The sequence below is a fragment of the Diceros bicornis genome, chromosome 13 (assembly GCF_020826845.1).
Source record: "Diceros bicornis minor isolate mBicDic1 chromosome 13, mDicBic1.mat.cur, whole genome shotgun sequence".
Classification (NCBI taxonomy): domain Eukaryota; kingdom Metazoa; phylum Chordata; class Mammalia; order Perissodactyla; family Rhinocerotidae; genus Diceros; species Diceros bicornis.
Window position 1 is genome coordinate 15,054,339 of NC_080752.1, and position 24,704 is coordinate 15,079,042.

The 24,704-nt window shown below is 37.3% G+C and overlaps 1 protein-coding gene across 2 annotated transcripts in view; it reads left to right on the top strand.

Moving 5' to 3' along the window:
- Positions 1–24,704, top strand: part of ZYG11B (zyg-11 family member B, cell cycle regulator) — an 81,814-nt gene that overhangs the window by 15,859 nt on the left and 41,251 nt on the right. For both annotated transcript variants that reach the window (XM_058552432.1, XM_058552430.1), the window contains exons 2-4: positions 6,343–6,508; positions 15,064–15,818; positions 23,342–23,482. In XM_058552432.1, coding sequence (XP_058408415.1) covers positions 6,343–6,508; positions 15,064–15,818; positions 23,342–23,482 — 1,062 coding nt within the window. The remainder of the gene's footprint in view (positions 1–6,342; positions 6,509–15,063; positions 15,819–23,341; positions 23,483–24,704) is intronic.

The window sequence follows — 24,704 nt, forward strand, 5'->3', positions numbered from 1 at the left end:
GATAGGATAAGAGCTGTGCTAATAAGGAGCTGGATTGGGCCAGATTGAGTAAAAGCCATTTCAATTAATTAAAAAGAACTTTCCTGTTTGTTCTTCCTAGGAATTATTTAGTCTTTGATCCAAATGAAGTCAGACTTGACCTCCTTTCTCATCTGCTTTTTCAGTAGGAGCTTTATTTTTATTCTGCCTGGGGCATACCTAGTTGGTTAAGGAAAAAAATCTGACCAGGAATTTCCAAGAGATGAATTGTTTAGACACTGATTTCCAGCTTCTGCTTTATCCTTTCTTTCTTAGTCTTCCTGTGCTGCTATTATTTGTTTAAAAATAAAATAGGAAACACTGATCTCTCAGTACTTCTGTGTTAGCTTAAATTACTGGGATTTGGGGAATCATGATGGCAGTATAGGTTTTGGAGTAGATCTCAGATAACCTGAGTACAGTTCTAGTTTTGTCACTGGCTTGATGTATAACCTCTCTGTTCTTCATCTTTAAATGGGGATGATTATCCTTGTTCACATCACAGACTTGCTTTGAGTATCAGGTGAGATAACATTTTTGGAATTGGCATATAAAGTTGAAAAGGTAGTATATTGCGGCAGATAAGGGCGTAGGCTCTGGAGCCACATTTCCTGGCTCTGCCCCTTACAAGCTGTGTGTTTCCAGACGTACTGCCATTATTCTAGGTTCTCTGGTTCCTGTTTTATCTCATTTAATCCTCTCAACAACTTTATGAGGTAGGTATTATTATCTATATTATGAGAATACTGAGGAACAGAAAGGTATCTTGTATAATGTCACACAGTTAGCAAGTGAAAAGTTGGGATTTGCACTCTAGCTCCAAAGCCCAGGTTATTAACTAATAGGCAGATACACTTCCCAACAGAAGAGCAGCTGACTAGAAAAGTCTAATGCTTACTAATAGGAATTAACATAGAGATAAGGGGGAATTTCTTTGAAAAGAAAAAATTTGTGGGGTCCAAAAACCTGCTTTTGTTCCTTGTTAAACATATTTCACCCATTGGAAAAAAATTATTTTGGAATGATTAATTAAAAATTCTAAGTTTGTGTATTACTGCCTGGGTTTGTTTTGCTAAAATGACTTGTAAAAATTATGTACTCAGAAGGTTTATGTATCTCCTCTCTGACAGTTACCCAACTTTCATTTATTTTCTCTTCTGCAAAATAGATTATTTTGAATTTTACCAACGGAGGTGAAAGGTGAAATTTACCGTCTGGGTGATGAATTTTAAACATTTAGGAAGGTGATACAATGAAGAGTAGAAAAAGCAGAAAGAATTCATAGTTACAATTCAGGAAAAAATAAGACAGAATAGGCAAAGTTCTATGAGGCAGAAGTTGAATTTGATGAATTATTTCCTCTGAACTTTTTCTAATGTGTCCTAGCTACGTCTAGCTGCAGAGGAGACTGGAATATGTAGTATTTATTACAGCTGGTTATGTGCTCAGGTAAAAATAAAAGGTGTTATTAATGTGGAGGAAGAGAAGAAGAGATATTAGGGTTGGTAGCTAACAGTCTCTGCCACATTGGCCAACCATTTAACTTTTATAAAGTCTGTTTCCTCATCTATAAAATAGTGTCTTTTTTACCCACCTTACTCAGTTACTACAGTATCATATATGTCAATGTGAAAGCACTTTGTAAATTGTAAAATAACATGTAAATATTTTAATAACTTTTTGATGATGGAAATCACATCATGTATAGAAAGTTTGATTTATTTAGAAAACTGATAGCACATCACTCAGAGTTAACTACTGTTAACATTTAGATGTATTTCTTTCTTTCTTTCTTTCTTTTTTTTTTGAGGAAGATCAGCCCTGAGCTAACATCTGTGCTAATCCTCCTCTTTTTTTTTGCTGAGGAAGACCGGCTCTGAGCTAACATCTATTGCCAATCCTCCTCCTTTTTTTTCCCCCAAAGCCCCAGTAGATAGTTGTATGTCATAGTTGCACATCCTTCTAGTTGCTGTATGTGGGACGTGGTCTCAGCATGGCCAGACAAGCGGTGCGTTGGTGCGCGCCAGGGATCCATACCACTAAGCCACGGGGCCGGCCCTAGATGTATTTATTTCTAAGTCTCGTATTTACACTTTTATAGACTAATTTTTTTGACAGTTTTATTGAGATATAATTCACATACCATACAATTCACTCATTTAAAGTATATCTAATTCAGGGCAGGCTGGTGGCACAAGCGGTTAAGTGCGCGTGCTCCGCTGTGGCGGCCCAGGGTTCGCCGGTTCGGATCCCAGGCGTGCACCAACGCACTGTTTGGCAAGCCATGCTGTGGTGACGTCCCATATAAAGTGGAGGAAGATGGGCATGGATGTTAGCCCAGGGCCAGTCTTCCTCAGCAAAAAAAGAGGAGGATTGGCAGATGTTAGCACAGGGCTGATATCCTCACAAAATAAATAATAAATAAATAAAGTATATCTAATTCAGTGGTTTTTAATATATTCATAGAGTTGTGAAACTATAACCACAATCAATTTTAGAACATTTTCAACACCCGAAAAAAAAAGAAACCCTGAACCCATTAGAATTCACTTTCCATTTTCCTCTAACCCTCCCTCCCCCAGCCCTAGGTATCCACTAATCTACTTTCTGTCTCTATTATAGATTTGCCTATTCTTGACATTTCATACAAATGGAATCATCAATCAAATGGAATCATGTGGTCTTTTGTAACTGGCTTCTTTCACTTAGCATAATGTTTTCAAGGTCTATCCATGTTGTATGATGTATCAGGATTCTTTTTTTTTGCTAAATAATATTCCGTTGTGTGTATATACTGTATTTTGTTTATCCATTCATCAGTTAAAGGACATTTGAGTTGTTCCTACTTTTTAGCTATTATGAATAAGGCTTCTGTAAACATTCATGTACAAGTTTTTGTATGACATATGTTTTCATTTCTCTTAGGTATATACCTGAGAGTGGAATTGCTAGGTTTGCTAGACTGTTTACCAAAGTGGCTGCACCATTTTACATTCCCACCAGCAATGTATGAGAGTTCCAGTTTCTCCACATCTTCACCAACACTTATTATTATCTGTCTTTTTGATTATAGCTATCCTAGTGGATGTGAGGTGTTATTTCATTGTGATTTTGATTTGTATCTTTCATGTGATTATTGGTCATTTGTATTTCTTTGGAGAAATGTCCATTCAGACCTTTGCCTGTTTTTAATTGAGTTCTTTTTATTATTGAGTTGTAATAGCTATTTATATATTCTAAATACAAAATCTTTATTAGATATATGATTTGCAAATATTTTCTCCCATTCTGTAGGTTTTCTTTTCACTTTCTTGGTGATGACCTCTGAAGCACAAAAGTTTTTATTTTGATGAAGTCCAAATTATCTGTTTTATTCTTTGGTTGGTTGTGCTTTTGGTGTCATATCTAAGAAAATAATCCAAAGTCAGAAAGATTTATACCTATGTTTTCTTCTAAGGGCTTAATAGTTTTAGCTCTTACATTTAGGTTTTTGATCCATTTTGAGTTAATTTTTATATACGATGTGAGGTAGGACTCCATCTTCATCCTTTTGCATGTAGATGTCCGGTTGTCCCAGAACCATTTGTTGAAAAGCTGATTCTTTTGCCCATTGAATTGTCCTGGCATCCTTGTTGAAAATCAATTGACCATAAATATAAGAGTTTATTTCTGAACTCTCAATTCTATTTCATTGATCTGTAAGTCTCTCGTTATGCCAGTACACTGTTTGGATTGCTGCAGCTTTGTAGTAAGTTTTGAAATTGACAAGTGTGAGTTCTCCAACTTGCTCTTCTTTTCCAAGATTGTCTCAGCTATTCTAGTTCTCTTGTATTTCCATATGAATTTTAGCATTGGCTTCTTAATTTCTGCAAAAAAGGAAGTTGGGATTTTAATAGGGATTGTTTTGAATCTGTAGATCAGTTTAACAATATTAAGTCTTGGGCCGGCCCCATGGCTTAGTGATTAAGTGCGCGTGCTTTGCTGCTGGCGGCCCGGGTTTGGATCCTGGGCGCGCACCGACGGACTGCTTCTCCGGCCATGCTGAGGCCGCGTCCTACATAGAGCAACTAGAAGAATGTGCAGCTATGACATACAGCTATCTACTGGGGCTTTGGTGGAATAAAAATAAAATAAATAAAATTATAAAACAAAACAAAATAATATTAAGTCTTCTGAACCATGAATATGGGTATCTTTCCATTTATTTAGATCTTTAATTTTTTAACTTTACAATTCTTTGTTAAATTTATTCGTAAGTATTTTATTCTTTTTGATGCTATTGTAAATGGAATTGTTTTCTTAATTTCATTTTCAGATTGTATGTTGTAAGTATATAAAAATATAATAGATATTTTTATATTGATCTGGTATCCTACAACCTTGCTGAACTTTTTTTTTTTTTTTAGCTCTGATAGTTTTTTTGTGTGAATTCTTTTTTTTTTTTAATTTTATTTATTTTTTCCCCCCAAAGCCGCAGTAGATAGTTGTATGTCATAGCTGCACATCCTTCTAGTTGCTGTATGTGGGACACGGCCTCAGCATGGCCAGAGAAGCGGTGCATCGGTGGGCGCCCAGGATCCGAACCCAGGCCACCAGCAGCGGAGCGCGCACACTTAACCGCTAAGCCACGGGCCGGCCCTGTGTGAATTCTTTAGTATTTTCTTTATACAAGGTTAAGTCATCTGCAAATAGAGATAGTTTTACTTTTCCTTTCCAATCCGTATGCTTTTTATTTCTTTTTCTTGCCTAATTCTAGTACCTTCAGTGCAATGTTGAATAGAAGTGGTTAGAGCAAACGTCTTTGTCTTATTCCTGATTTTAGGGGGAAATATTCAGACTTTCAATATTAAGTATGGTACTAACTGGGTTTTTCACACATGACCTTTATAAGATTGAGAAAGTTCTGTAAACTATTTTTTGTATCTTACTTTGTATTATAAACATTTTTCTATGCGATTAATATATCTTTGAACTGTAATTTTTAAAGCCTGCATGTTATTCAGCCATTAAAATGTCACCATGTGTAGTATAATGTGGTTAAGAGTTGTGCTCCTGAGTCAGTTTTTTTGTTTTTTGGGGGGGTGGTTTTTTGGTGAGGAAGATTCACCCTGAACTAACATCTGTTGCCAATCTTCCTCTTTTTGCTTGAGGAAGATTCGCTAATATCTGTTGTCAATCTTCCTCTTTTTGCTTGAGGAAATTTTGCCCTGAGCTAACATCTGTGCCAGTCTATTTTATATGTGGGTCACCATCACACATGACTGATGAATGGTGTAGGTCCGCACCTGGGACCTGAGCCCACGAACTTGGGCCGTCAAAGTGGAGCACGCCGAACTTAACCACTAGGCCACAGGGCCAGCCCCTCCAAATTCTTTTACGCAAATAAATTTATCATATTTGAACTGTCAGGTTGGGATGGGGATTTTGTGGGAGAACAAGTTGGAAAGTAAATTGGGGCTAGATCTTGGAAGGACTTGGGCAACAGTGTAATCTAAGAATTTTGCCTTTTGTCTTCAGGCCCATGGGAGTCCATCAAAGATTTGAGCTGGGGAGGGTCATGGTGGTAATTTAGGAAGATTAATCTGCTGTGCCTCTGAGGTCTTCTCTCACCATCCTTGACTGATTAGGGCACCCTGCTATGTGCTTACATAACCTAATATGTCCTCTATTATTGGACTTAATAATCTTTATGTAAATATTTGTTTAAATATTTCACTTCTGCTTGTTGAGAACATGGGCTTACATGTTGTATTCCCACTGCCTAACATAATATCTAACCAGCTCCTGGTGGTCTAGTGGTTAAGATTTTGTGCTCTCACAGCTGTGGCCTGGGTTCATTTCCAGTCAAGGAACCACACCACCCATCTGTTGGTTGTCTTACTATGACAGCTGTGTGCTGCTATGATGCTGAAAGCTATGCTACTGGTATTTCAAATACCAACAGAGTCACCCATGGTGGACAGTTTTCAGCAGAGCTTCCAGACTAAGATAGATTAGGAAGAGGGACCAGGCCACCCACTTCTGAAAAAAATGGCCATGAAAACCTTATGAATAGCAGCAGAGCGTTGTCTGATGTAGCACCAGAAGGTGAGAGAATGGCACAAAAAGACTGGGCAGGGTTCTACTCTGCTGTACACAGAGGCGCTAGGAGTCAGAATTGATTCGATGGCACTGACAACAAACCAAAAAAACACAGTATTTAGCATATAGACACTGAGTAAAAATACTTGTTGAATGAGTAAATGAATGTTTTGCTCTTTACTTTTTTGGAAACTAAACTTGTTGGTTTTTGTGTTCCCTTTATGTTTCTACCTGGGCTCCAAGGAGGAGGCATCTCCCTATTCCTTACTTGATATCTGCTTGAATTTCCTGACTACTCACCTTGAGAAGTTCTGTTCAGCAAGACAAGATGGAACATTGTGTCTGCAGGAACCTGGAGTATTCCCACAGGAGGTGGCTGATCGACTGCTTCAGACCATGGCTTTTCATGGTAAAAAATAAACAGAGGAAACAAAAATTATGTGCTGTTAATTGGCATTGGATTTTGAAGTACTGCTGTGGCCATTTAATTATTTTCTTAGAAATAACAGAAAAGGCCAGATGAGCCTGATTCCAGGAAAAGGAATTCATTTATTTTTGCCTATCCTGCCACTTACTATGTGATTTGAAATAAGCATTTTTCTTTTCTAATTTGGGCAAATCATTTTTTTTCTTTTTTTTTTTTTGCTTTGAGAAGCCATTCTCGTGGCAAAAATAACTTCTCTACCTTCCAAAATATCCCTTTAGAAGTCTGCTGGTATAAAATACCTTACATCTTCATTTGGAAGTGGGAGAATCAATAAATACTATTATGGAAAACTAGTTTCTGCTTTTGACCTTTGAAATGGGAAATCATAGCTAATTTAGTACTTCTGTTTTCAAAAACAAGTTCTGAAAATAAATTGAGAAAGTCTTATCTGTGAAATTCTGGTTATGAGTATTGAGGATTTTTGTTACTTCTGTTTGAATTTTAAGTTGAAAGAGATACAATAACCTTTATATTTAGTGTTTGTCAACTCTTACAAGTAGGAAATATAATTTGTCTACAACTATAAAATAGAATGAAAATGTGGCAATAATAATAATTAGCATTTATTGATTGCCTGTTACATGCCAGGCATTTTATATGTTTTCCTTGAATTTTCTCAAAAGTCCTATAAAGTAGCTATTATTATCCCGTTTATATACAGATAAGGAAACTGAGATTCAGACAAGTAACTTGTTAAGGGTCACACTGCTAGTAAATGGTGGAGTCTTGGTTCAGATGCAAATATGTCTGATTCCAAATCTATGCTCTTTTCACTGTGCCATACAACCTTCCTACACCTACATTAAAGATATCCCTGCTCCTAGAGGCCAGATAATGGTATAGACTTGTGTTGTAACTTTATGTATGTATATATATACACACACACACACATACACATATCAATCGTGAATGCAGATAATGCATTCCAAGGAAAGGTGAGAGAAATAAGGCTGCAATTGAGGCATTTTGGAATAATTTAAGAAAGAAGAAGACATCTACATCCCTTGGTTTTCACTAAGTTGCTCAAGTCTGTAGTCTCTTTGAATTCTTCCAACCTGCCAAAGGAGCTAGGGTAAATTTCAGTAGATACTATATGTGTTAAAGTTAAAGGTCCCTTACAAAACTGCACAACAATTTAAGAGATTATGCCAGTGCTAACATTTTTCTAGTCTCAATTTAATGATAATGCTTAGCATATTCAATTTAAATATATGTACATATAACAAGTCTTGTAAATCAAAAGAATAAATGGTAACTGAAGTTTTAACTTCGCCAGATCCCTTTTGAAATAACTACTGATAGCTAATAATAGCAGCTAACATTTATTGAATGTTTATTATTATATACCATATACCAGACACTGTGGCAGATGCTTTAAATGGATAAAATAATGGAAGTAGTTTTTTTAAGTAAGTGTAACTAAATAGTTGTCCTCTCGAGTAGTGTCTTGGAGAGGTTATATGCTTGATCAAAATGTGTTTTCTACTTCTTTTCAAGCTGCCTTCAGATGAGGAAACTGAGGGTCAGAGAAATAACTTGCTGCCCCTATTTGTGTTACTGCAATGTGATTATTTGCCTTATTCACCAACAAGTGTTCTGAATTATTTAATCTCTTTGTAAAAATCATATCCATCTTCAAACAATCAAGAGTGGATACTATTGATAATATGCAAAAGGATATATTGCCTATTCTTGTCACAGTTTAAATCTTGTTGCATAAATTTTTCTGTATGTTTGAAAATTTTCATAGTAAAATGTTTGGGGAAAAAGTTGTTCCATGAATGCTTTTAAAATTGGTAATATATTTTTTAAATAACATAATGATTTTAGAAAATACTTAACATATTATTTACATTTAAAATTTTTTACTTATTTGCCCATTTCAAAGGATTATTGATACTGGTAGTAGTCTTTATTAAAATAGGCCCGATGCTGAAAAGTTTTATTTATTGGGATATATGATTCTCATGTCATAACCTTTGCTCGTTCTATCTGTGTCTCAGTGCTAAAAATTTACCAGAAAAGGTGTATAAGAGCTAGGAATCAGAATAAGAATTTTGCCATCTAATGATAATGTCTCTGTGTTACTCTGTCTACCTAATCTAAATTGATACACCTTGACATTTTCAGCCTTCTGGTTTGGGATTAAACTGAAAAGAGTAGTACCTTTTGAAACATTGTGGATTGCATTCTTGAACAGCAAAATAGATTCTCTGGGTGACTGAAGGTTTATACCCCAGACTAGTACTCCTTATCTGAAGGTCACTTATTTGACCACTTATTTGGAGGTCACATTGCTGGTCACCTCAGCTGTCTATAGCCTAAACCAGAAAGAAAGAAAAATACTTCCGGGCAAAATCTTTGTATTTAGGCTTCTGTACTTTACTCATTGAAAGAAGCCCTTGAGAAACACTCGTTTAGAGCCTGTTGATTCTTAAATATACACAGTTCTAATTACCTTGGTTCACTGACCATAGCAAATTAAGAATTGATAATCTGAAGGGGACAGGCTGCCAACTAACAACCCAAGTGGATAGTATGACAGCAAAGGAAGATTTAGCTTAAATACATTGTAGCAAGTACAATTATTGGTCATGGAGAAAGGTAGATGATTCTTCAGTATGTTTATTTTTGAAAGAAAGAAAAGGTAATCTAGAAAGATTTCCTTCAGGTATAGTTAATGACTTTTGTGTAGTGCTTTCAGTTTGCAAGATGCTTTTTATGTATGTTGTCTTATTTAATCTTCACAGCAGTCCCTGTGAGGGACATATAATTCACATTTTACAGATAAGGAATCTTAGACTTGTGGAGAGATTTGTCTAGTGGCAAATAGCAAATAAATGTTGGAACCAGGACTCAAACACAGGACTAGTTTCTAGATCTCATGCTCTTTTTTTTTTTTTTCAATTCCTTTCTCTTTTAATTCTGTTACTCTCAAATGTAGACATTTAAACTTAGTTATTAGAAAAATTCATTTAATGTAGACTGACCCAAGAGGCCAGGAATTACCCATTTTACTAAATGTGTGTATACAGTATCAAAATTTGAAAGCAAATTTTGTAAGGCACTGTGATAGTCACTATAAGATTAAAATCAGTCTTAATTAACTGAGGAGTCTGAAGTTTCAGCTGTAAAAAGCAAAACTAACATTTAAAAATAGGTGTGAATTTATTTTGTGGCATAAACAAGGAAAACGTTGATCTTAACTCAGCGTCTATTTGCATTTTTGGTTTTTACAAGGGTCCTTAACAGAAGGTCCTTAACGTATATTTGAAAGGAGTTACTGGTGAGTGCAGAAGAATAAAAGTAAGATGTATACGAAGGAAGCTCCAGAGAAGAAGAAAATTGTTGAACACCTGTTGTGTGCCAGGCACTATGTTTGGTGTTGAGTGTACAATATTGAACACAACATGAATCTTGCTCTTATGGAGCATATAATCCAGTGGGAGACATAATTAAGAAACAAACACATACACAATTACAACTTGTGATAGATTCTCCGAGGGGAAACGAACATGGTTCTCTCAGGGAGAATTAAAGGAAGGCATCTACTTTAGCTTGGCTGGTCGGAGAAAGCTTCTCCAAGAAGGTGATAACTAGGCCAAGACCTGCATAAGGAGGCAAGTCAGTAATATAAAAATGGGGCTCCTCAGCCCAGGAATTCTTGAGTATTTCTCTGATCAACTACCCAATGCTCCTAACAATTGTTTCAGATGTTCGTTGCTCTTCTCAGACTTGCTACCATTTACTCTTGGCAAGCAAGTTGAAGCCATCAGATGGAATTCCCTTAACTCCCTGTCAACACACCTTTAAATTTTCCTGAGTGATCTCTTTTTTTAAAATTAAACTTCGTATTTTTTAAACAATTGTTGATTTACATGAAGTTGTAATAAATAATATAGATGAGATCCCCTTTCTCTAGTGGTAGTATCTTGCAATATGTAGTACAATATGACAACCAGGATATTGACATGATATGGTTGACAAGATTTCCGTCTCCACAAGGATCCCTTATGTTGCCCTTTAATAGCTACATTCACTTCTCTCCTGCCCCTTCCCTCTCCATAACCCCCAGCAACCATTGCTGTTCTCTATTTCTATAATTTTGTCGTTTCAAGAATGTTATATGAATAGAATCATTCAGTATAGAACCTTTTGGGATTGGCTTTTTTTGACTCAGTATAATTCTCTGGAGATTCATCCACATTGTCTTGTATATAGTCTGTTCTTTTTATTGCAGAGTGGAAGTCCATGTTATGGAATACATCAGTTTGTATAACCATTCATCCACTGAAGGACATCTGGGCTGTTTGCAGTTTTTAGCTATTATGAATATAATATCTAATATTATGAATACTATAATACTGTAATCATCCATGTACAGGTTTTGTGTGAACATAAGTTTTAATTTTTCTGGGATAAATACCCAGGACTGCTATTGCTGGGTTGTATGGTAGTTGCATGTTTATGTTTTAAGAAACTGCCAAATTCTTTTCCAGAGTGGCTGTACCATTTTACACTCCTACCAGCAATATATGATTGATCCAGTTTCTCTACCTACTTGCCAGCATTTGGTGTTATTACTATTTTTTTGTTTGAGCCAGTCTAATAGGTGTGTAGCTATTTCTTCAAGTACTTTTTCAACCCCACCCTCTTTCTCCTCTCCTTCTGGGACTCCAGTGACAAATTTTTTAGTTCAATATTTTTTAGTCTATTTTTTTTTCTGTTGTTTAGATTTGGGTAATTTCTGTTGTTTTATCTTTTAGTTCACTGATTTTTTCCTCTCTTCTTTCTGTTCTGTTGAGCCCAACCATTACTGTATTTTCAGTTCTAAAATTTTCGTTCGATTCTTCGTTATATCTTCTATTCCTTTGCTGAGACTTTCTATTTTTCATTTGTTTCAAGCATGTTTGTAATTGCTCGCTTATGCATTTTTCTGATGGCTCCTTTAAAATCTTTGTCAAATAATTTTAACTTTTCTGTTATCTCAGTGTTGACATCTATAGATTGTCTTTTTTCAGTTTGAGATCTTACTGGTCCTTGGTATGATGAATTATTTTTGATTAAAATCTGGACGTTATGGGTACTGTGTTATGAGACTCTTCTGCTCTAGTTTGTGTCTCTGACACCACTTCAGCAGTGGAGGGCGGAGGCACTGCCTTGTTATTGCCAGATTAGGGTAACTGTTCTGGTTCCCCACTTGACTTCTGTTGACACCCAAGACATGGGGCTCCACATTACTGCTGTGCAGGGGTTGGAGTTCTGCTTCCCTACTAGGACTCTAATGATACCTCCCTAGCTGAGAGGGATATGAGTACCTCATTTCTCTTCCCAGTTGGCCTCCACTGACACCATGTTGGGGCAAGGTGGCCTCATTACTGTTGGGCAGTGGTGAAAGTCTTCATTCACCACTAGGCTTCCTATGACACTACCCCAGCAGGGAAGGGGAGGAGCACCTCATTACTGCCAGATGGATGTGCAAGTCCAGGATCGCCAGATGGCTCCACTGACATCACACGGGAGAGAGTGGTTCTTACCACCCAGCAGGGGTGGAAGTCCTGGCTCCCTACTATGCCTTCTCTAACACCTTCCCGTTGGGAGATTGGGGCAACTAGTTAAAGCCCAGCAAGAGTGAAAGTCTAGGCTCCCCTCTTGGCATTTGCTGGTGTGAGTGAGGGTGGGGCCACATTTTTTTTCTATGGTGTTTGGCTGAAGAAAGGTAGTCACTCTAAAAGTTTTCTGTCATGCTAGACTGCCCCTTTCCTGATACTTTGGCTAGAGTCAGAAGATTTTTTTTTGTCAGTGCTTGTTGGCATTTCTGGGTTGCTGACTTCTTCAACTTGAAGTCTGGGATATATGGGGCAAGAAAAAAACCCAAGAACTCCACCATGTCATTCTTTGTGTTCCAAGGTCCTTAGCTGGTCTATATTCTTCTCTTGACCTTTCAGAGTGATCTAGCCCCAACTCACCTTCTCAGCCTCATTTCTTGTCTCAACCCACTTGCGTACTTAAATCTCTAGAAATGCACCACGTTCTCACTCATATTTAGGTCTTTACCTATGTTTTTCTTCCCCTCTTTATCAGGGAAAGAAACATCTTATAGCTCTAGCTGTTTATGTTCAAGCAGTATAGAACCACTTGCCATTTTCTAACTATGTGATGTGCTTTCACATCTCTAAGATCTTTTTTTTTGCATTTTTTTATTGAGATGTAATTGACATATTAGTTTCAGGTGTACAACATAATGATTCGATAAATGTATTCTAAGGCTTTGTTTGTACCCTTTATTCTTCGTTTAATACCCCTCACCTTCTTTCTCCATCTTTGATTTTTTTTTTTTTTTGAGGAAGATTGGCCCTCAGCTAACATCTGTTGCCAATCTTTCTCTTTTTGCTTGAGAGAGATTGTCACTGAGCTAACATCTGTGCCAGTCTTCCTCTGTTTTGTATGTGGGACACCGCCGCAGCATGGCTTGATGAGTGGCGGGTAGGTCTGTGCCCAGGATCTGAACCCGCGAACCCTGGGCCACTGAAGCAGAGCACGCGAACTTAACCATTATGCCACCGGGCTGGCCCCCTCCATCTTTGAATTTTTCCTTCATCTTTGAAGGGCTTACTCCAAGATCACTTCTTCCATCAGATCTTTCCCAGATCTCCAGGCATGATGGATTGCTTCCTTTTCTTTGCTTCCATGGTACTTTGTACTTGGCTCTGATATACCATATATCTCATTTTGAGATTTACTGCTGTTTGAGACTTTTTTGCTCTATGGAAATTTGTATCCCTGAGTGTAGGGACATATTTCATTTTTCTTTGTAGCCACAACATTTGGTAGTGTTTGACATATAGTAATTGTTTAATAACTATTTGATAGATGGAACCCCACCATGAAATTTACTCCCCTGAAATAGAGTTCAGGTAGTTTAAAAGGCTGTCTTGGACAGCACTGCCAATAGAAATAGAACATGAGCCACAAATGTGAGCCACATATCTCATTTTAAATTTACTAGTGGCCACATTTAACAAGTAAAAAGAAACTGGTAAAACTAATTTTAATAATTTTATTCAACCCAGTATATCCAAAATACCATTTCAACATACAGTCAATATAGAAAATTATTAATGAGATATTTTGCATTCTTTTTAGTACTAAATCTTCAAAATCTGGCATGTATTTTATACTTATAGCATACCTCAATTTGGACTATCTGTATTTCAAGTGCTTAACAGCTGTGTGTGACTAGTGGCTACTGTATTAGACAGCATAGCTCTAGAATAATGGAATTCTTAATATATAATTAGTCATTTTTGTCCATTGTGACAGGTTTTGTAAAGGTTTTTCTTGATTTTAACTCTTCAAAGATAATTAAGTCTTGAAAATCCACTAGAAGGCAGTGTTCCCTTAAAAAGAATACTTTAGTTCTACTTTAAGGGTGCCTTGCTGGAATCCTGAGCTGTGTCTTTAGATGGGTCTGCTGAGGTGCTACTTAGAGTTCTTCCCTCGACTCCAGGCTATTTATTTACCTGGTCCCAACTGTTTACTCACCCCAGACTGTTCTTAAACTACCTTTTATTGGCAAGGCTGTTATTTCTTTCACAGTAAATGTTGTTTAGTTGATATGTGATGTTGTTGGGATAGATGTGGCTCCAAAGCATCGTATGCTTCTGGCATTATTAATTGGTAGTCAGGTAGATCTCTAAGGGACTTCAAGAGGTTACTGTGTCCACTTTATTTGAATTCATCTGACAGGGAGAGACTATAACCTCTAGATCCTTTTAATAAGATTTCAGGTCTAGCTAATGGTTTAATAATGAATTATAGACGTATTGTGCTTAATATGTGTGTGTATATATGTGTTTGTGTATATAATAATGTATTACAGTGAATTTAGAGGATAGGCTAGAAATGCATTGGTAACAAATTAAACCCCTCAAATCCAGTAGCTTAACACAAAGTTTATACCTCACTCATGGTGCATAAACACTGCAAGTCCATGGAGAGTACTGCTTGATGGTTGCCCCAGGATCCAGGCTTGTGGAGGCTCCACTGTCATAAAGCTACACTGTCTAGAACTTGAAGGCTCCTCATTTGTCATAGCAGGAAAAGATAGCATGGAAAATCATGCACTGGCTCTTAGGTGCTTCAGCCTGCAGCCCACTGGCCAGAATTAGGCACATGGCCTCATCTAACTCCAAGGGTGGGCTGGGACATGTAGTTGTCCATGCATCCAGGAAGGCAAGGAGAACCAGATGTTAGTGAATATCAGTAATGTTTGCCACTTGCTAGCTCTGTGATCTTGAGCCCCATTTTACTCATTTGAGGTAATTGTAGATAATAATATTCTTACCTCACTGAATTGTTATGTATATTAAATGAAATATTGTTATGAGAGTGCTTTGGAAATGTAAAGTATGCTGGAAATTTTAGCTATTCCTGAACCGTTTTTTGAAGTTAAAGTGCTGCTTGTTTTTTTCCAGGCCTACTGAATGATGGAACTGTAGGTATTTTTAGGGGCAACCAAATGCGCTTAAAGCGAGCTTGCATTCGCAAAGCCAAGATCTCTGCTGTTGCTTTCCGGAAAGCCTTCTGCCACCACAAGTTGGTAGAACTTGATGCCACAGGTGTGAATGCTGACATCACAATTACAGACATCATCAGTGGGCTTGGCAGTAACAAATGGATCCAGCAAAATCTCCAGTGCCTAGTGCTGAACTCATTAACTCTCTCCCTCGAAGATCCTTATGAGCGGTGCTTCAGCCGGCTTTCTGGCCTTCGAGCGTTAAGCATCACCAACGTTCTCTTTTATAATGAAGACCTGGCTGAAGTTGCCTCGTTACCAAGGTTAGAGAGCCTGGATATTTCTAACACCTCAATCACAGACATCACGGCTCTGCTGGCTTGCAAAGACCGACTCAAGTCTCTAACCATGCACCACTTGAAATGTTTAAAAATGACAACTACCCAGATACTGGATGTTGTTCGGGAACTAAAACATCTGAATCATCTTGATATTTCAGATGATAAACAGTTTACATCAGACATAGCTCTTCGCTTACTAGAACAAAAGGACATCCTACCCAACCTTGTCTCCCTGGATGTTTCTGGGAGAAAGCACGTGACAGATAAAGCTGTTGAAGCCTTTATACAACAACGACCCAGCATGCAGTTTGTAGGTTTGCTGGCCACTGGTGCTGGTTACTCAGAATTCCTCATAGGCGAAGGACATTTGAAGGTTAGACTTTAAAAATGTATTATTTTGTCAAGCTGACCAATGTCTTAGTTGCAGGAGACTGCATTAAGATGAATGTCTAATATATGGAATATGTTCATGAAACCGGTCATTGTATAGTGGAAAAGCCTTGCTTTAGAGTCAGAGAGTCCTAATTAAAATCCCAGCTTACTTGCTTCATGACCCAAAGCAAACTATGATGTAACTTTTTTGTTTCCATTTCTTTATTTATAAAATAGATATCATTTCTACCTTGCAGAATTCTTCTGAAAATTAATAATTATATATGTAAAGTACAAATCACATAGTAGGCCCTGGATAAATGATAGTTCTCATGATGATAATGTTTAGGTATTTTGAACCACTTAAACATACTATTTATAGTGGATCACTTCAAAGAAACTCCTTATTGAATCAAGTATCTAATGGGGGATCAAGTTCTCCAAGGAGATCTCTACTGTAGAAATGGTAAAATTTTTCTTTTCTTAAGGTTTTTCATGCCTCATGGTTTAAATTCGGTTTAGCAAACATCTGTTGGGCTTGGTACAGCTTGGGATTCAAAGATGAAAAAGATAGAGGATCTGCCTTCAAGGAGCTTAGTGTAATAGAATGGTGGTGATATGATCACAAATAAGGATACTCTGTATCCTCTAGATGCTGTTTATTGATAGGTATTAACCCCATTTTATAGATGAAAAACATAGACTCATAGAAATTATATGATTTATTATAGTTAGAACCAACATTTGGATCTACATCAGTCTTATTCCGGAGCTCCATTTTTTTTTCCCCTACTACATATACATACCACTTAAGCAGAAGCATCCTTTGATCCTACCTGGAGCAGAGTCAGGCAGGGCCTAGAAGTGGATATTGTCACCAAAATGGCAAGGTATCTTTTGAGCAACCATCACTGATCTCAAAAAAGGAGAGGGAGGGGCTGGCCCAGTGGTTAAGTCTGCATGCTTCACTTCGGCAGCTTGGGGTTTGCAGGTTTGGATCCCAGGCACGGACCTACACGCCGCTTATCAAGCCATGCTGTGGCAGGCGTCCCACATATAGAAAATAGAGGAAGATGGGCATGGATGTTAGCCTGGGGCCAATCTTCCTCAACAAAGAGAAGAGGATTGGCAACAGACATTAGCTCAGGACTAGTCTTCCTCACCAAAAAAAAAAAAAAAAAAAAAAAAAAACAGAAGGAAAGGTTAGTTACAAACATCTCAGTTCTGAGATTATTTGTCAATTTAGACTTTAAAAAATAGATAGTAAAAAATGATTTTGAGTCACTTCCTTTTTTTTTTCTTGGTGAGGAAGATTGACCCTGAGCTAACATCCGTTGCCAATCTTCCTCTTTTTGCTTGAGGAAGATTGTCGCTGAGCTAACATCTGTGCCAGTCTTCCTCTATTTTGTATGTGGGATGCCGCTACAGCATGACTTGAAGAATGGTGTGTAGGTCCATGCCCGGGATCCGAACCCCTGAACCCCAGGCCACCCAAGTGGAACGTGCGAACTTAACCACTATTCCACCAGGCCAGCCCCTGAGTCACTTTCTTATTCATTCATTCAGTAAATATTTTATCAAGTACCTCTGTGCACTAGCCACTATGCTGGACATGGGGATTTGATGGTGAGGCCAAACAGACATGATCTTGCCCTCATGGAGCTTATAATTTAGTGATGGAGTCAGACAATCAAATATATGCTGTGTGTGTGCTTTAAATAGATATATATATGTATATCATACATATGTATATATTATATATGCACACACATATATGCTTTAAACTGTATATATATATGCTTGTATGCTTTAAACTGCTAAGAATCCAGAAGATATACAATGCTATATATGAGAATATTTAACAGAGAGACTCAGTTTAAGTGTCCTCTGAGAAATTGATGAATGAGTGGAGATCTTAAGGGTAAGCAGCTTGGTAGAGAACATTCCTGGCAGAGAGAATAATATATGCGGATATGTAGTTGGAAGGAGCATGGTATATCCAAGGAACTGAAAGAAGGCAACTGTGGCTAGAGCTCAACAGTAGAAAGTCACAAAGTGATAAGATGAGGCTGGAGAAGTAGGTCCCAGGGCCAGACTTGGCAAGGTCATGTAAGCGAGGTACAGGGCCACAAGAAGTGTAAGGAACTTGCCTAACAACTTTTTATGGAGCAAGATAGATTTCAAGCACAGGGCTTGATGAAGGAAGCATAAAAATGTAAATTACTATTTTAATGTTACTTAACTGCCTAACAAATGGATCAGATAGTAAAGAATTTTAAAAATTAAAGGAGAATAAATCCCTGTGTGCTGGTAGTTGAGAAGGGATTTCCCAGAAGAGGTAAGCTTGACCTGTGTCCTGAAGGGTGAAAGAAATGTGTCCCTGATCCATTAAGCTAAATAATCTTCTCAAGGCAAAGATCCTATAATAGTTGTGATCCCAGAGCAGTACGATTTTTGCTGATTCTTCTTACAACCAGCAAAGTCTAGAGTGAATTAGCCTAAGTTTTTAAATTGAGGCTAGTGAGACATGTGTATTCCACAGTGCTTCTGTGGAACAGTTTGATTTCACAAATGGAACTGTTATTGCTTTGAAATCATTGCCCTATTATTTGCTGTCACTATCTAATTTCCACCTCTGTAAACATCGAAGCATCGATTCTCAACTTTGACTACAATAAAAATCGCCTAGAATGTAATTACGTGAGATGCTAAATGTGTTAACTAACCTTATCATGGTAATCATTTTGCAATATATACATGTATCAAATCATCATGTTGTATACCTTAAACTTACACAATGTTATATATGTCAATTGTATCTTTTTTCCCCCCCAAAGCCCCAGTAGATAGTTGTATGTCATAGTTACACATCCTTCTAGTTGCTGTATGTGGGACACCGCCTCAGCATGGCCAGACAAGCGGTGCGTCGGTGCGCAACCAGAATCCAAACCTGGGCCGCCAGTAGTGGAGCGGCACACTTAACCGCTAAGCCATGGGGCCAACCCCAATTGTATCTTGATACAGCTGGAAAAAAAAATTTTTTATTAAAAAAAAAATCACCTGGGGAGCTTGGACAATTAAATCAGAACCACAGGGAGATGGGACCCAGGCATCAGTATTTTTTAAAGCTCCTTAGGTGATTGCAGTATGCAACCAAAGTTGACAATTATTGTTTTAAAATAATTTTTTTTAAAATAGAGATCATTGGAACTTTGCCCTTTATTCGACTATATATAAAAATTGGTCTTCTTTTTAAATTATTTGTTTGACTCTTGATTTGAGAGCTGAAAAATAATAGGTCATGGTAAGGGAGGAAAGCTGAGATGGCCATGTCTCCTTTTCTAGAATTGTCCAGTATTGCAACATTGATGAAAAACTTGTCTGAAATGATTGTCTTAGTATTGTGATGCTTTAAATTAGTTTAGATTGACTTTTTGGCTTTATATGCCTCAATTTTTTAGGCCACACTAAAGGATGCAAGACATAGAGACAGTGTGACTCCGCAGTATTCTTTATAAGGCATTATATGGTACTCTGAGTGGGTGGTTATAAGAACAAACGGTCTGTTTATTGCACTTTGATATAGATAACTTATTTTGGGGGCCAGCCCTGTGGCGTAGTGGTTACATTCACGTGCTCCACTTTGGCAGCCCAGGGTTCACGGGTTCATGGGTTCGGATCCCAGGCATGGACCTACACACTGCTCATCAAGCCATACTGTAGCGGTCTCCCAAATGCAAAATGGAGGAAGGTTGGCACAGATGTTAGCTCAGCGACAATCTTCCTCAAGCAAAAAGAGGTAGATTGGCAACAGATACTAGCTCAGGGCCAATCTTCTCACCAAAAAAAAAATAGATAGATAGTTGGATAGATAGATAGATAACTTATTTTGATCTCTTGACACTGTGAGGGAGATATTCTTATCCTCAGCGAGAGGGAATGGCTTTCTTAAGGGTCGCAAACAGCTGATATTAGAGCCTGCCCTTGTGTCCTCAGACTGTTTGGTTCCAAAGCATGTGGCCTTTCCACTACATCTCATTGCCTCTGTTTGAGTATCTTAGTTCTTTCTTTTCCTCTCAGTTTCTAGTCCCAACACGGAGGGTTTTCGTACCATAGAATTTCCAACTCTGTCATTGCTGTTTCCCCACCCAATTTGCTCTTCTGTCACCATCAGTTTCCTGAACCTTCCACTTCTCCACAAGTAGTAGTATTATGTTTGTTGGCCACCTCATTCCCAGATTCTGGGGTTGTCTACCAAGCTGTGGTTCCCAGTTCCTGAGAATCGCTGGAAATGTGCTAAACCCAGTATTAGTTCTCAGTCTTGATCTAAAGCGGCATTTGATACAGTTGATCTTGTCCTTCTTGAAATACTCTTTTTTACTTAGCTTCTAGGGTATCACACTTGTCTTTTTTTTTCCTACTTTTCTGACTACTCAGTCTCAATTTCCTTTGGTTCTTCCTCATCTCCTAGGCCTCTAAATATTGGAGTGTTCCATGCCTCTGTCCTTAAAACTGTATGCTGGTGACTGCTAAATTTATATCTCCAGCCTAGACTTCTCCCTTGAACTAAGACTCCAATATATGAGTCTTAGTTCTGCAGTTATCAACATCCAGTGAAGGTACATATAAGTTTTTTAAGCAGAAAAGTTGATCCATTTCAAAAAAACATTTACTAAGTACTTTTTAAAGATATCTGAGTTAGTGCCCCTGCTCTTGAGGAATTCTAGTCTAGTGGAGAGGAGACAGACAAATTTAAAAATAGCCTTAATCCAGTGTGAGAGATGCTATAATAGAGTTATGTACAAAGTGCTATAAGAAAATTTTTCCTTAAAATATAAATTTTAGTTTTAATCCATATATTAAATACTAATAAGGCTCAATTTAGTGATTAAGGACATTTTCTCTGTTTTAAATTGTTTGCAGAAACTTATGTATAGAGACACTTGGTTTTTTTATCTAGCATATGGAAATGATTGAATTGAAGATGCTTATACTTTGAGGAGCCAGATTGCTTGATTTGAGTGTTTATCACTGACTAGAGAAGTATTGATCACTGAATAAAACATACAGGCAATGAAATTGGTTTAGAGCATTTAACATTCCAGCAACAAAAGTTTTTTAATTTTATATTCAAAGGTAACTTGAGGCTGTATTTCATATAAGATATTATAAAGCTGTTAGAATCAACTGAATGTGGGTAAATGACATCTGAGTGAGATCATTGTTATACATTTTCCATCTTACAATCTTTTTTATTCCACATAATATTTCAATGTCTTTCCAAATCTAAGATAATCTAAGAAAAAGTTCAAGGTGATTTAAAAAGAACTGAACACTTGGAAAATTTTTATTACACAATAACTGCTTATATATGGGAATGCATAGTCAAGACCAGTGGGTATGTATGTGTATTACACATAGATAGTTTAGAAAGCATTTTGTAAAGAAATTTCCATTGTTATTTCTACAGTCTTACAAATGCTCAGTATGTGCCCTGTGTCACATGGCACACATCTGTACTGTAGTATAATTCATATTAGACCTTTGTAGCATGTCACTTCAGTGTTTGAAATGTCAGCCATGATGCAGCCCTTCATTTCCTCAAAGCTGTGTATTCCTACCTGAATACTATATGTTAGTATAAAACCTAGTTACTGAGTAATATATTTTTAAAGTATTTATTTTTGTGTCACCCTGTATAATGCTACTGCCAAAAAAGACTCAGTCTTCCAACTTAATGAGATTATATTTCTCTGAACGACAGTGTTTTTTGCAAATTTTTTTTACCTTATTGTAAAATAAGATACAAAGACCGTAAATAACAAATGTACAGCTTAATGACTGAAAATAAGGTAAACACACTTGCAACCATCACTCAGGTTAATACAGTAAAGAGAACTCGGTCAGCTACCCTGAAGCTCTTCCATGTGACCCTTCCTGGTCACAGCTCCTTCCTTCCCCACAAAAGTAACCTCTATCCTAACTTTTTTTTTCTTTTCTTTCCTCCCCAAAGCCCTAGTACATAGTTGTAAATCCTTCTAGTTCTTCTATGTGAGCCACCACCACGACATGGCTACTGACAGACAAGTGTTGTGATTCCACGCCCGGGGAACCGAACCCAGGCCACCCAAGCGGAGGGCGCTGAACTTTAACTGCGAGGCCATCAGGGCTGGCTCTATCCTAACTTTAATAATAATCATGTCCTTGCTTTTCTTTATAGTTTTATGACCCAACTGTTTATCTCCAGGCACTTAGTTAATCTTGCCCATTTTTCAAAATTATATTTCTTTTGAATGTCTTTTAATTTATAGGTTCCGTCTCCATCCGTTTCTTTTCCTTATAATTTGTCTGTTAAAGAATCTAGCTCTTTTGACTTGTAAAGTTTCCCTCAATCTGGATTTTCTTGATTGTATACTCATGGTACATATTTCTCTCTCTTTGTATTTTGTGCAAATTGGTAGCTGGATTTGAAGGCTTAATCAGACTCGTGTTTGATCCCTTCAGCAGGACCCTTAGGTGTTGTGCTGTTTCGTTAGAGAAGTACATAATGGCTAGTTGTTTTTCTTTCTGTGTGTTTGCAGTTTTTGACACTTAATACCAAGTTCCATTAATTCATTGGGGATCATGGTGATATTCTAATAATTTCTTTTTCACTTATTAGTTGGATTACTGTTATTAAGAGCCACTTCCCATTATATATGTTTGGTTACCCAATGGTACATGAACCACAGTTTAAGATAAGTATATTAACCTGTGTAAATGGGAAATTCCTAGATAGACTTAATTTTGAACAGAACCTCTTAATACTGAATGGGAGCTTGATAAATCTGGGGAAATTAATTAATACATTTGTTTGATGAATACTTACTGAGTGCTTATTCTGAGCTGCACATAATGCTAGCTGTTGGGGTACAGTGGTGAATGGGTCAGTCTAGAAGGGGATTATGATGATAGCTATGAAGGAGATGTTTCAGGGGGACCTGATTTAGATTGGTGAGTCAGGGAAGGTCTCTTTAAAGAAGTGTCATTTAACTTGAATTGGGAAGGATGAGTAGAAATTAGTCGGCAAAGAAAGAAAGGAAGATTTCAGTCAGAGAGGATATTACATATAATGACCCTCCCCTGGGAAAGAGCTTGGCTTATTGAAAGATCAGAGAAAAAGGCCAGTGTAGCTATAATATTGTGAGTTAGGGGAGAGGGTTACCTTAAGAAGCAAATAGGAGCCTAATCACATAGTAAGACCTTACAAATAGTGTTCAATATCTTGAGATTTGTTTTAGGTACAGTATATAAAATTTTACCCACAGGCTTATAGTAGGCTCTGAGCCTATCTAAAATACATCTCTTTAGCATATGTACACCTCCACAGGATGACTATTCTGGATGGATTGGAAAGTAATCATTCCCATTTGTTTCAAGCCTTACATAGCTACCCTGGATGCCATCTATAGAAGTGATGTTTGGGTAGAGAAAGGTAGAAAGTTGAAGGGAAACCTAAAAGCTAATCTCTGGCTATGTTCAAAGGTGTCTGGAGAAGCCAATGAAACTCAGATTGCAGAAGCATTAAAGCGGTACAGTGAACGGGCATTCTTTGTCCGGGAAGCTCTATTTCACCTGTTTAGCCTGACTCATGTGATGGAAAAAACAAAGCCGGAAATTTTAAAGGTAAGAATAAGAAACTGGATACAAAAATTTTGAAATTATCTCCCTGGATAGATGAGGATTTTGTGAAGAAAATTTGCATTTAGTCTGATTTTTCTTTGTAACAGGGTTGATGATGTGTGATTTTTGTTATTAGCCATAAATGAGAGAGAGAGAGAAGATAGTTACATAGTGTTACTGAAGTTTTATAGTAGTCTCATTAAGCGATATAAGTGCTTTCTAGTTCATATTTAACTACCTAAAACGTGTGACTATTGTGATCTTTTCTCACCAGCTGTAGCAGAAAAAGTATATGACTGGAATCAGGATACTGCATTGTGTATTCATCTTGTATTGCTTCCATATAGGCTCTTTTTAGAAATATAGTATTGGATTTCCAGAAGGCACTTTTCAATATCATTTATGAACCTCCTGTGCTTTCATAACTAATCTGTATTATTCCCCAGTTAAGGCATTTTAACCAAGACAGCTTTTGAAGGGTTTTAAAAAAAGGAAGATTCTTAATTTTGTTGATTGCTTAGGGCAATGTTTGTTAGAATGTGGTCCTTTGTCCACCAGAAGTCTGAAATGTTGCTTATTTTAAAAAGCATGTTTGTGAACCCTACCCAAGAAATTTAGATTCAATAGGGCTGGGTGAGGTACAGGAATCTGCGTTTTAATAATCTCCCAAGATAATCTTTATGCACATTCAATTGTAAAACCAGTGAATATAGGACTATATTATATTTGGTACCTCATTGAGTGGGCACAAAAGTCCCAAGAGATAAGTTTTATCTTCTGTTTTACAGGTTGTGTAACTGAGGGTCTGTGAGGTTAAGTAACAATGAGTTAGCAGCAGAACCAGAAATGACAACCTCCCAGGTATCTTAAATTTTGAGAACGGGGTGCTTGGATAGGCACCAGTAACATTTCAGTCCCTAAGATGTTATCTCCAACACCTGTCACCCCTTCCATACGTACCATAGGATATTCACGCTTGCTTTATGCATTTTTTTGTTGTTTTGGTTACTGTGAACCTGAGCAACAAAAGACTAGACCTCTAGTCCTGATCTGGAATATTTACTCATTCATTCATTCATTCATTCAGAGAATGATGCAGAGAGAAATGAAAATAATATAAGCAATTATTTTAAGGAATTTTGCTGCAAAGTGGAGCAAAGCAAAAAGATGATAGTTGGCTGAGAAAGTGGGTTTTTTTTTTTTTTAAGATGGAAGAAAATATAGC